This window comes from Haliotis rubra, unplaced genomic scaffold, assembly GCF_003918875.1.
Source record: "Haliotis rubra isolate DU_JTF1 unplaced genomic scaffold, ASM391887v1 Scf734, whole genome shotgun sequence".
NCBI lineage: Eukaryota > Metazoa > Mollusca > Gastropoda > Lepetellida > Haliotidae > Haliotis > Haliotis rubra.
Window position 1 is genome coordinate 358,672 of NW_025767451.1, and position 15,651 is coordinate 374,322.

The 15,651-nt window shown below is 40.2% G+C and overlaps 1 protein-coding gene and 1 long non-coding RNA gene across 2 annotated transcripts; one reads left to right on the plus strand and one right to left on the minus strand.

Annotated features, from left to right (window-relative positions):
* The first annotated feature begins 654 nt into the window (after window positions 1–654).
* Window positions 655–9,806, plus strand: LOC124259732 (armadillo repeat-containing protein 6-like). Its single transcript, XM_046693922.1, is given in 7 exon segments — window positions 655–773; window positions 957–1,075; window positions 2,750–2,802; window positions 2,804–3,411; window positions 3,528–3,673; window positions 4,015–4,284; window positions 8,929–9,806. Coding segments are annotated over 6 exon segments (1,407 nt in total). The 5' UTR covers window positions 655–773; window positions 957–958; the 3' UTR covers window positions 9,142–9,806.
* A 1,154-nt stretch (window positions 9,807–10,960) lies between these two features.
* LOC124259730 lies at window positions 10,961–14,644 on the minus strand. Its single transcript, XR_006893902.1, has 2 exons — window positions 13,956–14,644; window positions 10,961–13,925 (listed from the first exon to the last, which is right to left on the minus strand). It is a non-coding gene; the product is annotated as an uncharacterized LOC124259730 (long non-coding RNA).
* Between the last annotated feature and the right edge of the window lie 1,007 nt (window positions 14,645–15,651).

Sequence of the window (15,651 nt, forward strand, 5' to 3'; positions counted from 1 at the left end):
GACCATTGAAACTCGTCAAAATGAAATGCGCGCACACACACACACACACCTTTCTAAAAATGCACGCACGCACGCACACACGCATGCACGCACGCGCACGCGCGCGCGCACACACACACACACACACACACATATCTAAACAAGCTGCATTAGCCCCTGCCTACCCTGCATGATTGAAGTAATCCCCACTTTGTACGGTCACGAAATGACAACATCTTCAGCAACAGTTTCGTAACTAATCTATATCAACGTTTATTATCACCAACGGCAGTGTTCATCAGAGCTTTCTTTCACTATGATGCATGTATTTCTAAAAATATGTTTCTTAAAAAACACCTTAGTTGACATGTAGTCATATTTCGTACTTTACTTTATTTTAGTTGTGTAATAAAGTGTTACTTTTTGGAAGGTTCTCGAACAAATTGTTTAGTGGTCGTTAAATAACATAACATTTTTGGAGTAATGTCCCTTGAAATTAACACGCGTAGTGATATGTCTATTTGACGTCCTATGCTGATGTTGCCAAACAGTATAACTAATGCTTAGATATAAAATATATGACATTCGTGTTTTTTTTGAAAAATAAGTGGTGAACGAATTATAATTGTCATATAGCTAAGAACTACTTTATATCGCGAACGGACTTCCGGTGGCTGTTGTTAGGCTATGCCACATGTTGATTCATATTTCAGAATAATCCTTGACTCAGAGGAATTTAGCGTGGAAGACATCATTGTCAGTCAATATTTTCATCCCAATCTGAACAGTTGCAGGTTTGAACGCATTTTCTTTACTAGTTTTTAGACTTTCTTACGTAATACGCAATTGTGATGAATGTTCTTACTTGGGCCGGTGACAGCTATGTAAACAATGATAGTATTTCCATAGTTACCGGCAGTGCTGTGACTGAGATCGTGTTTGATAAATTGAGACAAGTAATATATTTGATTTTCTAGACATGGCAAAACAAATTACTCAACAGACATTTGACGAAGTTGTCAAAGAGAACATGGAAGATTTTGACATGTCCGTTGATGATGCTATAGAAGATGCAGTCCAGCAATTCCAGACTCAGGTAAATTGTTTTTTTCCACAACCTTGGTTTTATTAATAAAATGTGTTTCTATACCAGTGTACCGCCTAAAGTTATGTTCTGCCTTACTATCAGACAACTATGACCAGATATCACATAATAACAAACTAAATAAACCATGTTCTATACCAGTGTACCGCCTATAGTTATGTTCTGCCTTACTATCAGACAACTATGACCAGATATCACATAATAACAAACTAAATAAACCATGTTCTATACCAGTGTACCGCCTATAGTTATGTTCTGCCTTACTATCAGACAACTATGACCAGATATCACATAATAACAAACTAAATAAACCATGTTCTATACCAGTGTACGCCTATAGTTATGTTCTGCCTTACTATCAGACAACTATGACCAGATATCACATAATAACAAACTAAATAAACCATGTTCTATACCAGTGTACGCCTATAGTTATGTTCTGCCTTACTATCAGACAACTATGACCAGATATCACATAATAACAAACTAAATAAACCATGTTCTATACCAGTGTACGCCTATAGTTATGTTCTGCCTTACTATCAGACAACTATGACCAGATATCACATAATAACAAACTAAATAAACCATGTTCTATACCAGTGTACCGCCTATAGTTATGTTCTGCCTTACTATCAGACAACTATGACCAGATATCACATAATAACAAACTAAATAAACCATGTTCTATACCAGTGTACTGCCTATAGTTATGTTCTTCCTTACTATCAGACAACTATGACCAGATATCACATAATAACAAACTAAATAAACCATGTAGTATATGGTCTCTGCTGTAAGTACAAGTATGTATTTGGACTCATCATACATGTGCAGTTGTCTTTATTTTATCTTCGTCAGTATTGATAAATCCTATGGTGTCTACCACTGGGTGTCTCTGGTGAAAAACATACAACTGGAAGCTGGAGCTCTGGAATCATCATCAATATCTGACATGTGTATGCACTACATTCCCCCATGTAGTCTGCATACAATCAATAGAGAGTTTTGTCGTCTTTTGTTTTTGTTCTATATCAAAAATGAAATTAGACTACTGTGGCATGATAATAGAGCTACTGTACAATAGATGGATTCAGCACTGAGACAATAATGAATGAGAAATATAGCCATATGTACAATGTAATAAATGTATGAGCACAGACCGATAAAAATGACTCCTATTATGATTCACTCGCATATTCGATGAATTGAACCATATCCCTTGATGAATTCATTATACTTTATCATTAGAATTGAATATTTACGAATATTTTTAAGAGAGTGTTTTTACTTAAACTAGTTTGTTATTTTTCTGGGTGAGCTACACTATAAGCCGCATTGTTTGTGATGTACTGCTTTTTTGCTTTATATTAAATATCATTTAAAGGAATATTGAATCCTTGAACAAAAAATTATTCATGAATAAATATTCATATTCGTCACTATATATTCATGAAACATATAATTGTTACAGCTCTAGTAAAAATAGTGATGATGTTGTGGACTTGACAAATAATTCTAATGTCATCATATGTATTGAGTAATATCCTGATTTTGTCTCAGTGTAGTCAGTAGACATAATAGAGAGATGCTGAGTGTCAACTATTCATTGAAATCTGAAAATGGAATCAGTTTAGATAATGAAAACAAATGTTTGTTCTCCAGGGCGTGTCTTTAGACAACATCGTAAAGGATGGGAGTTTATACAGTGCAGGAGGAGCAGGAGGAGATGACGTCATCCACCCCCGTCATCAAAGCAGTTCAGGATCTGTCCCTTGTATCCGACAATGCTGATGTTGAGGAAGTCACGTCGATGCTGTCAGTTGTTCAGTCAGAATGTGATGTCGATTTGTCTCGCAGGTGTTTGGCTGGAAGTAACAACGCCTACCCAGTCCTTTTGAAAATGTGTCGGAAATATGAAGAAAATCCTGTAATACTAACAACTATCTTGAAGACATTTTGTTCCCTTGTCAATGGACAACCAGACTTACTGGATGAACCTGGCAGTGTGATGTTCACAGAGTTTTTAAGAAAATTTGTATCAAATGCTGATTTGCTGGAACTTATAATCCGTGCTATTAGGTTTATGTGCATCAAACATGAAGAGAATCGACAGAACTTTGTCAGCAAAGATATAATTGTTATCTTATCTGAATTACTTGATGAGTCAAAGAAGAGCCCTAGTGTTGTTAAGGAAACATGTACATTGTTTCGTGTACTTACCAATGATGATGATGTTCGAGTCCCATTTGGAAAAGCTCATGAACATGCCAAGATGATTGTGACAGAAGGAAATGCCTTGGAAAGAATTCTCAACATTTGTAGAGGTAATTGTTTCAAATTTCACGAACGACATTCCAAGAGAAAGAGAAACCTGCAGATTATATACGAAATATGATTAAAATCAGTAATTGCTTATTCTTGATCATAATCATGTTTACAGAGTATGAACAAAACAGCAACATCCAAAGTGAGCTATTCTCGACGCTGGCCCGCCTCGCAGTCAGAGACGAGTTTTGTAATCAGGTCAATGAACTGGGAGGTCTGAAACTGATCCTGCAGGCATTTGAAAAGAATCTTGATGAAAAGGTAAGTCCCATGCTGACATGTGCAGAGTGAAGAAGTTTGGTTTAAGCTCGCTTTGAGTAGTGTCAGGTTGATGTGGGGGGGAAGGGCTGATAAAAAAGCAAGGACCAAGGGGCATAACTCATGTTGAGATCTCCTACGCTGAAGATGTAAGCTGGCATGAAAGATAATCTTTGTGTCTTTGTTTAATGTTTTAGTAAGGACAGTTGCTGATGCGTTTCTGTGTGTTACCATGGTTACAGATGCAAAAGTGAAGACTTGCATGCATTACAAGAAAACACAATTTCTTATTAATTTGGTTTAAAAAATACAGAGTGAAAATATTTTTGTTATTTCTTTTTCAGAATATTTCCAAACAAGCACTTGTGGTGCTGAAGGCCTTGGCGGGAAATGACAATGTTAAGACAGTGATTGTCAAGTCAGGTGGAGTCGAGATGATACTTGCAGCTATGACAAAGCACCAAGCCAATGCCTCCATTGCGGAGTCTGCATGTTCGGCACTGGCAACTGTGGTGCTGCGGAACCCAGGTCATGTTGCCAAGGTGATGGAGTGTGTCGGCTATCAGCAGATTGTCCAGGCCATGAAGATACACATGGATGAAATAAATGTTCAGGTGAGCAACATTTGTGACAGATTTCCAATAATTATGAAAACAGTAAACTGAATACTGCATCATTCCATCTGCCAAGCTGTCCTGGAACTGAAGCACACTCTGTGTTTAGTCATGTGCACCGTTATTGTCAGTTTACACCAACATGTTTGCAAATGGTCCTATAAAGTAACTACCCAGCCCCCAGATTGTCCAGTACACAAATGTGTGTAGCTAACTTTATTCACCCAAAAGGCCAACAGAGGGAAGAAGTAACAATCAATATCCATCCCTAAGACTCACTTGATTAATTTTGATAAAACAAATGTTGGACTCTGGACTCATTACTGCTCTGCAACCTATTAGCCCAGCGGATAAGTGATCAAATTGTGCACTTTGTGTTACAAGCATGAAATTTGGTTTGATTGTAGCTTATACCATTCTTATTACATAAAGATCGAGAGGCTTCGCAGATTTTTAATATTTTTCATATTTTTGGGGGAAAAAGTGAAAAATGATAATTTTTTCGACTATTTTCATCATAACTTTTTCTAATATTCTCCAATTCTCAAACATCATATATCAAATTGTAGAAAATTCATAGCTAATCATTTTCCATACATACATGTCTTGTCTATCTTTAATGGTTAGGTCTATGGAAGTCAATTTATATCATGACAACCCGAAAAAGGGAAAATTGACGGACATTTTTTCAAAATGGCCACCATATAGACTACAACAGTAAAATAAGTATGAGATCATTCCATGATCTAACAATTTTTTATCATTTCTTTGCAAATCAAAACGAGAAGCCTCGCAGATTTTGGCCATTTTTCATTTTGGGGGAAAATAGGGGGAGAAAAAATGAATTTTCCGAAAAATGTTATCTCAACTCAATTGTAAATCCTAATAAATTATGTATCAAGAATATTGCGAGAACTGATGAAAGTTTATTTGAAGGGATATTTCAGAAGATTTACATTTATCATCCAAAACTGTGTTCCACACCGCCTCCGTGGTGTAGTGGTTAGAGCGTCCGCACGGAGAGCGGAAGGTCGCGGGTTCGATCCCCGACCGCGTCATACCAAAAGACGTTAAAATATGGTACTTGTTGGTCCCTGCCTGGGCTAGTACAAGCAGCCGCACATACACATACACACGCATGCACGTCGTCATAGGAGCGAAACATTCTCAAGCACGACGTTAAACCCAGTCTCACCTCACCTCCACAGGAGATATCGCTTGTGTGAGATCATATGATATCTCCTAGGAGATATCGTTTTGACAGTACAATGCTCTGATTTTGTACAATGCTCTGACAATGCCATGACGTCATGAACTGATGACGTCACAATGCTATGACATCGCTGCACTGCAAGTCTAATGGTAGTACAGTGTTGAGAGATTTACAGTTTTCATTGAAAAGTTATGAAGAATGATTTTTTATGATAAATAGAATCTCACCCTCGTGTCTACTGATATCAATTATATCAACACTCGTTGATAAAGGTAAAAATAAAATTTGTACCTTTATCAAATCGTGTTGATATGATTGATATCAGTAGACACTTTGGGTGAGGTTCTCTATGTATAATGTATGAGTATCAAAATCAATGCAAACATGTTTGATTTCAACATCAATGTCAAAGTAGCTATATTCAACAATCTGTGGCAGGTTACTCAATTATGTCTTGAGTGGAATTGTATCTAGCTTGACTGAATTAGAAAATCAATTAGTCTCCTCCACATTTGCACAGTGCAGTGCACTTTAGAGCTGCTTTTACATACTTGCACCGGATTGAACATTTTTACACAGTATTTATTATTATTAGCATATTATAGGATATTTGTATAGCAAAAAGTTCTTTCTTGTTGGCATCACACCTCATAAAACTTGTCAGTTCTGAGGAACACATGAATTGGCTTCCACTCGTCGTCCTTTTGCACTTCCTCTTTTTGTTCTTGAACTGGATTTTACGTTGCGTGTTGATATTTGTCCCAAACAGCATGCACTATCTGATTGGAGTTCAGAGGAGTATGCAAGTATTTCAAGAACACATTATAAAATATCCATCCAATGTTATTTGAGCTGCGGGTTTTAGCATGTTTATTACTGCGACTCCATCAAGGATTGATACGTCAACATCTGGTTTTGAGTCAGTTTGTGGTGGAATGTCTTCAGAGCAATTGAGAAGAACTGATTTTGTGCATGGACGTAGAGAACCTTGATGAGATATAGATAGTACGCAAGAGTGATATTCATGTCTGAAAAACTCATTCAGGTTTCCATGCCTTGACTCGTCTGTATATATCTTGTCTTTATGGAAGAAATTTTACATTCATACTGTTGACACAAATGTGGTTGTGTTAGCCATGGCTGCAACAAGCGTTCTCGATCCCTACCAATGTTTCACAGCTTCACAAGTGACAGTGTGTCATCCTTTGGTAGAATAGGAAAGCAGACCTCGTGGAATGGATGGAACCCGTTTACTGAAATTACAGGCACCTTTATTTCTCTCGCTCGTCCACCACTTGAAATCACTAATGCACAGATTCATCAGCTTGAGAGATTTGTTGTGCTGCTGACAGAGCAAGCAACCACTTGAAAGTGATTGAAGCAAGAAAGCATTTGTTCCCCACGAAGGGGAGAACATTGGACAATATACCCCCAACAGAATCAGCTTTGCCCCAACATATAGAGAGCTGTATATCCGGGGGCATATGTTTGGGGGCAATCCCTGATGAAATCACAGGAGTTACCAAGCCCTCTGGATAAGGGCTGGCAATAACTTTCTCAGGGAGAGCTTGTACCTCTATTTTCAAGTCTTCTGAAGGCATCAAAGAGCTGCCAGGAATTGCTGAAATGCATTGTGGGCGAGCAGGGGGCATGGTGGGCGAGCTGTCTTAGGCAATAGGCTAGTGATCCAGCGAGCTTGCCGGGATCGAGCCCAGCTGTAACCAGCTGCAAAAACCTTGGAGTCAACTTTCTGTGCAGATTCTTTAAGTGTTGTCACAACCCCTAGTGTACAGGACACAACCCGGTGCACTTAAAAGAACCCATGAATCTATTGGTAAATGACAAGATGTCCACATGAATACGTGCAAATATCTAGTTGCGGGTACAGCAACGTGCAGTAAACCTGTACAAGGTGCTGTTACTATGTGTCCCAATCCACCCAGCTGTGAATGGGTACCTCGTAAGGATGGGAAAGCCACAATAACTTGGTGCGCCGAGTGGCTGCAACAGTTGTATGTTGCCCCGGGAGTTGAGATTGATAATACAATGTGCGTTTGAGATTGACATCCAATGATCAAGGGGGAAAAAACAAGCGCCTTGAGCATGTATCAGTTCGTGGATATGTACGTTATATAAATATCCTATAATATAATAATAAGAATGATAAATACTGTGTAAAAAATGTTCAAACCGGTCCAAATGTGTAAAAGCAGCTCTAAAGTGCACTGCACTGTGCAAATGTGGAGGAGACGATTTTCTAATTCAGTCAAGCTAGATACAATTCCACTCAAGACATAAATGAGTAACCTGCCACAGATTGTTGAATATAGCTACTTTGACATTGATGTTGAAATCAAACATGTTTGCGTTGATTTTAATATGGTTTTTATAGGTGATCCATAGGCAACCAACCTCATACATTATACATGTAAGTAAATCTTCTGATATACTCATGCCAATAATGGTTGTCACCCCCTTCAATTTTTTTAATTGGAGAGGGGGTGTGGGGTGAGGCTGTGAGGTGTGTGTGGGGTTGGGGTGGGGGGGGGTGACAACCATTATTGGCATGAGTATATATTCCTTCAAAAACTTTCATCTGTTCTCGCAATATTCTTGATACATTATTTATTAGGATTTGGAAATCTAAGACTGACTTAAGGTAAAATATGTTGAAAAATTCCACACGCACACACACACACACACCCCTTCTTTTCCCCCCCAAAAAATGTAAAATGGCCAAAATCTACGAGGCTTCTCGTTTTGATTTGCAAAGAAATGATAAAAAATTGTTAGATCATGGGATGATCTCATACTTATTTTACTGTTGTAGTCTATATGGTGGCCATTTTGAAAAATGTCCCTCAATTTTCCCTTTTTCGGGTTGTCATGATATAAATTGACTTCCATAGACCTAACCATTAAAGATAGACAAGATATGCATGGAAAATGATCAGCTATGAATTTTCTACAATTTGATATATGATGTTTGAGAATTGGAGAATATTAGAAAAAGTTATGATGAAAATAGTCGAAAAAATTATCATTTTTCACTTTTTCCCCCCAAAATATGAAAAATATAAAAAATCTGCGAGGCCTCTCGATCTTTATGTAATAAGAATGGTATAAGCTACAATCATGCCAGATTTCATGCTTGTAACACACACTGCACAATTCAGTGAAAAAACTGCACTTATCCGCTGGGCTATATGGAGGTTGTTCGACACCAGATTGATGACAGACTGCTATCATATGGCCTGAATATTGTAAAGTGCAGTATTAAGTGAAATATATACTATCATTGCTGATCAAGTAACATACTGTGTGACTACATATGTGTTTCTATTGGCCGTTTTGATCACATGATACAGTCCACGTTCTTGGTATAGTACTTTTTTTGTTTATACTTAGAGACGTTAATCATACCATTGCAGAAACAAGCCTGCATGGCTCTGCGCAACCTTGTAGCCAGGACCCGGGACAACTGTGACAAGATTCTGGAACAAGGGGCAGAGGTTCTGATCAACGAGGCACGGAGACGGCACACAGGCCTTGAAGATGAGGCAAAGGCCGCTCTACGTGATCTGGGCTGTAAGGTGGAGCTGCAGGAACGATGGAAGGGAGAGAAAGGACAAATTGTTCACTGATAGGAAACATCAACCTTGGGTGGCAGTAGCTATTTTAATATTGCCCATTGGAAATACCAAGTTTAATCACACCAGTTTATTCTGTATAGATCTGTGTGGAGGACCAACATGTCTTACAAAATGACAGTCCTTGAAATAGACACTGCTGGGCATTTTTGCAAAGATGGAAACATAGTATACCACATTATGTGGACCATTTTCCTCCTTACAAGGAGGCTCTCTATTGTCGACATTCGATGAGTTGTTTGTATCCACCTGTGCATGGGGCGGTGGGATAGCCCAGTGGTTAAATTGTTGGCTCGTCATGTCAAGGACCCAGGTTTGATTCCCCACATGGGTAAAATGTGTGAAGCTCATTTCTGGTGTCCCCCGCTGTGATATTGCTGGAATATTGCTGAAAGAGGCATAAACCATACTCACTCACTCACTCCTCCACCATGTTCACATTATGCATGACAAAACCACCATTTCTAAGACATACGCAGAAACATTTCATATTATATCTCAGGTCCCACTTGGATATAACATAAACAAGACGTATTCCACCTCATATCATTTGAGACCATAATTTAAATATTCTGCATCAATTTGCTTGTTTTGCATAAGTTATTTTTTAAATCAATGTTATGTATTTTAAGATATTCATTAAAAAACTTTAATGTAAATTCAGACTGAGATTTTGTCTTTTACCTCACAGGTTGTGAATAGCACAGTAAAATGTGTCAGTTCAGATTTTTTTTGAAACAGATTAGGTCCCCAGAAACTGGTGCTGGTTCTAATAGAGGTCAGAAAACTGGCCAGACAATTAGTAATACAAAGCAATTTAAGTTTTCACAACTGTATGTTAAATTTGGCTTTTCTATTCTTTGACAATTAACAAGTGTACCAAAATTTCCTATGTTCAAAAGGAAGACAAAATGTATCAACACATCTTTCCCTTTTGCTTGGTGAATAACATCACAGATGAATATGTACATGCATATGACATACATCTGTTTATAGGAACCTAAACTGGTGTGACTTGTTGCCTTACAACCAAATTTCATGCATAGCAAAATGCACCAGTTCAGCACTTTCCAGTACCCTGTTGTTTGGATAACCCTACCCTTTCCACAAGACAGTTGGACAAAACTGATGAACGGTCTAGGGTACCAGTCTAGTGTACCAGTCTAGGGTACTAGTGTACCAGTCTAGGGTACCAGTCTAGGGTACTAAACTAGTGTACCAGTCTAGTGTACCAGTCTAGGGTACTAGTGTACCAGTCCAGTCTAGTGTACCAGTCTAGGGTACTAAACTAGTGTACCAGTCTAGGGTACTAGTGTACCAGTCTAGGGTACTAGTCTAGTGTACCAGTCTAGGGTACTAGGGTACGAGTCTAGGGCTAGTCTAGTGTACCAGTCTAGGGTACCAGCATATTTGTGGAGCCACATTTCAGCTTCATGTGGGAGAGAGCATGCTGTGATGTATGTCGGAGATGTTTACCCCTTCAGTGCAACCCATGAGTACCATCATCATCATCATCATCATCATCATCATCACAGCCAGAAGGGACTTACATAAGGTTAAAAACACCAATCTCTGAGGTGAAATATAACTGGTGGAACGAGACACCAGGCATCACGACATTGACTTCCTTCTTCTTCATGTGGTGGACTCCAGACAATTCAGAGTGTGTTGTTAATCTGGATGACATAGATATATATTGTGTCATAATCAGTGTATCAAGATGCATATTGTATCAATGCACTCTTTAACAAATATAATTACTAAGCCCATGTTATCTGGCACACGAACATATGCAAAGTTAACGATGTGGATATACATGCATATAAAAAGTTTATTGCATTGTATTTTAAGGAACAGTATATATGAATAATGGCAACTGTCATAATAAAATAACATGTAACTCCGTACATACAGTTGCATGTCTACTCCCAAATCTCAACCCCCTGAGCCTCTGGAATATCTCACTGACCATGTTAACACAGCCAAATTGTACGCCTTAGGATTGTGAATCATTTCCTGGTGTTTTTAATTTTGTTGTCAGGACAGTAGAACATAACATTGTATGTAGTATACATTTTATACATCCTTTGTGTTGTTATAAGTTAAAGTATATGGCATCATAGATATTCCAGAAGTTAAAGGCAGGGACATGTGAGTTGTACCTGATTCTACCTCGGTATGGACAGTCAGTTTTAAGTATTATTGTACACACATATACTAATGTTGCATTCACTTCCATCTTCATTCAGAAGAAAAACAATATAAAATGTGAAAACTGAGAGGGGATAGCAATTGCAAGGTCACAAACATAAAACCACGAAACAAATATTTCACTAATCTCAATACTCGTCTCTGTTCTATTTTGAACACATAAAAATGAAATATTTTGAAAATTATTTCCTTTGATAAACTCCTGAAGTTTCACCCACACTTAAAATGTAGTGGAGAAAACTAGTAAAATCTAGATATTTTTTTATATTTGTATACTTATCCTGCATTACTCCTTAATGCATTTACTGCTTTCCTTTGACAAGACGAAGCTGTGAGAGAAGTTGTTCCAACTAAGCGAGCCACCATACTGCCATCGCACTGCACCTGGAAAGTGTTGACATTACGTATCTTCACATTACTGCTGGATCGTAACATCTGAAGAAAACCGTCGTGGGGAGGTACCGCAGCAATGGGGAGGTACCGCGGCGATGGCGGGCGACGAGACTGAGTAATGCAGGATAAGTATACAGATATAAAAAAATATCTAGATTTTACTAGATTTTGTACCTTATCCTGCATTACTCCTTAATGCATCTGTATCCGACAGAAAGGAGGTGAGCAAACCTTCAGATGGGATACTCATGATAAAAAGAAACCTCTCACACCACAGGAGATAATCCGGCAGTCGTGGTGGTAGATGAATCCCAAAGACCATACCTGCCAAGATAAATGAGAGTGTGAGGAATGGAAGGCGTCCAGGTAGGAAGGCAGTAAAAGACAAGCAAACGCTACAATCTGAAACTGACCTACCGAGAGTATACAAACAGCATGTAACCTGCTCGTCTAGGGTGACATACACCAAGAGAGTCACAAGGCTCGCTCAGGACTGCCGTGGAGTTAATGGCGATTGGGATTGGTAACCTGCTGTGCCACCACCAGGGAACCAAAACTGTGTACGCCCTCTTCATCTTCCAGTGCCACGTCCCTCTAGTAGTGACTGGCGAAAACTGTATTGGATTTCCAAAAGCATCCTTCAATGATGGATCTAATGGAACAATTACTATGGAGGGCCATCGTGGAGTCTACTGCTCGGATTCCATGAGGGTTGTCAGCCCGAGGAGGGTCCAAGTTGGCGGCTTCATAAACCTGGAGAAATGGTGGCTCGCAACCATAACACCAAAGTGTTATGACTAACTTCTGCCTTGTATGTCTTGGAGACAGGAATAAAGAGCTGTTTCCTCGCACCACAATGAGCCTTAGAGCGGCGAAGAAAACACCGAAGTGCACGAACCGGGCATAAATGAAGTTCTGCGCCATCCTCAGATCCCACAATCGAGGAGAGAGGGGGAATCGTGAAAGACCTGTCGGGCTGTCCAGGGAGTTGATTTTTTGCGATGAAGTCCCAGCACAGTCCCAGGTGGACCGCTCCATGTGGGGTCCGTTCAAAATGAACACTAGTGACATCAAGAGCATGCAGCTCGCTCACCCTAGCTGCCGTGGCCAACGCAAGCAGAAAAACAGTCTTCTTGGTGAGATTGTAAAAAGATATGGCATGAAGTTGGTCAAGTGGCGCCTCCCGTAACAGCTGAAGTACCACGTTCAGGTCCCACGCAGGCGGACTGAACTTGGCCTTCTGGTCCTCTAAACGGAACGAACGCAACAAAACTTGCAACTCTGGAATCTTGGTCATCTTCCTGTCCCCCAGGAACCGCCAATACAGAGTTCCAAGCCACCAAATATGTCGTAATAATACTGCCCTTAAGGTGTCTATGATTCCGCAAAAAACAGAAGAAATTCAGCCAACAATTGAGGTGAAGCGGTAACAGGATCCTGGTGTTTGGTCTTGCAAAACCTCTACGAAAATGTGCTGCCTTAATGGATGGAGTGAGAGATAACTTGGCAAAGTCCTCGTCCAGTGCCGTTATCAAATCCTTAATCAGCGGATCCGGAGGGGTAGAAGTTGGGTCTGACCAAATAGTGTCCCTCTTGTCAATGCCCGGACCTGGTGAAGGAGCCACCTCAGACAATCGATCGGCCATCCAATCCGGAACTTGTCGAAGTCCTAAATGAGTATTTAATTCCGGAGATGAGTCTCATAGTCTGGAACGAACCCACCTTCCGATGAATCGGAATGGTGGTTGTAAGATCTCCGGACTGGAGAACGACTCCTTGATTGGCGCTTCTGTTAAGAGGATTTCCTGCTATGGCGTGAACTGGTGTCTGGTGAAGCCGAATCGTGATAAGAAGTAGCCCTAGAAGTAGAGGCGCTACCCATAACTGTTGAAGGTGCCACACGCGTCGGTGGAGTCGAAGGAGACACAGATGAAGGAGGCGGCGGAAGTACCCATGGCGCGGCAGGTACAAGCGGTGCTGACTGTGTAGTTTGTACAAGAGGTACGGCATGCGCGCGAGGGGTGGCCATAGGGAGAAGCGCCCCAGTCGCCAGAGGTGCTGCAACTGCTGCATGTCTGAGGAGGGAGGAGAACGCCAACTGTGGAGTAAATGGAGGGATCCCCGACGGCGCCATCCTCTTTGAAACATCGACTGTATAAAAGACTGCATCCAACCTGGATCCATGTAAGGCCCCGTAGGCGCACTCTGGTCGACAGGTAAAGTAGGAGGCGCCACAGACGCTGAAGTTGACATCACAGACATCACCAAGGGCGCCGGGAGCGTAGACGGAGTCAGAGTAACCAGTGTCGATGCCGTAGCAGACGGAGTCACAGACGCAGCGGAAGGTGTCGACAATCCCCTAAAAGACGCAGAGGAAGACAAACCAGACATTGCCGTAGTCGGTGGGGGTGACGTCTCCTGTGAAGAACCCCGCACTTCCACAGTAGCCGGGGAAATAGCAGAGTCCTGAGAAGCCGACATCCTACATCTATATGCCTATTGGGTGAGTCGTTTCCTAGAAACCTGCAGATACTTACTAAAAGCTGTGGGAGAAAGTCTGAGGCAAAGAGCACACTTGGATGTCAGGGAACACTGCCGAGTACAGTTTAAACACCTCGGATGGGGGTCTCCGCTTGACTTGCTGCCGTAGCAGGCAATACAACGTGGCATAAATCTGCAACATAAGCAGAAGCCCAAAACCAATAAAGTGTGTAAGAAAAACACACACAAATAAAGAGACAACCATTATTTCCCGCCTACCAAACACATGGGTAAGGGAAAAATACATGCTTGTAACAATATACTAACAAGAAGACAAAGTCATCAATATCCCCCTTAATGGCAAAATACTCTTCATGATTATGTCTATGAGTTATGATTATGTCAAATATTAAGGTGTGTATATAGAAAAGTGGAAGGAGAGTATTGAAAGGTTTTTAAAGTTCTGCTCCAGCACTATCACCAATTTCAGTCTATGTCAAACTTGTTGCCATGGAAATGCCAAAAATATTTTATTCAGAAATCCAAAACTACCAAAAGGCACCAGTACACCACCAGATCTATGTTTGTGCCAAGTTTGGTGAAGAAACATAGAACGGTTTAGAGTTCTGCTCCGGAAAAGTGCACTACCACTAATTTCTGTTTTAGTCAAACTTGTTGCCATGGAAACGCCAAAAATATTTTATTCAGAATTCCAAAACTACCAAAAAGGAACCAGTACACCACCAGACCAATCTATGTACCAAGTTTTGTGAAGAAATAGTGAACGGTTTTAGAGTTCAGCTCCGGAAAAGAGCACTACCACCAATTTCAGGCTAAGTCAAACTTGTTGCCACGGAAAAGCCAAAAATATTTTATTCAGAATTCCAAAACTACCAAAAGGCACCAGTACACCACCAGATCTATCTATGTGCCAAGTTTGGTGAAGAAATAGTGAACGGTTTTAGAGTTCTGCTCCGGAAAAGAGCACAACCACTTATTTCATTCTAAGTCGAAATTGTTGCCATGGAAACGCCAAAAATGTTTTATTCAGAATTCCAAAATTACAAAAAGGCACCAGTACTCCACCAGACCAATCTATGTACCAAGTTTTGTGAAGAAATAGTGAACGGTTTTAGAGTTCAGCTCCGGAAAAGAGCACTACCACCAATTTCAGGCTAAGTCAAACTTGTTGCCACGGAAAAGCCAAAAATATTTTATTCAGAATTCCAAAACTACCAAAAGGCACCAGTACACCACCAGATCTATCTATGTGCCAAGTTTGGTGAAGAAATAGCGAACGGTTTTAGAGTTCTGCTCCGGAAAAGACAAATGTGCACGGAAGGACGGATGGACTGACGCACGGACTGAGTCCATTTTAATACCCCCCGCAAAACGCGTTTCGGGGGATAATAAGTTACA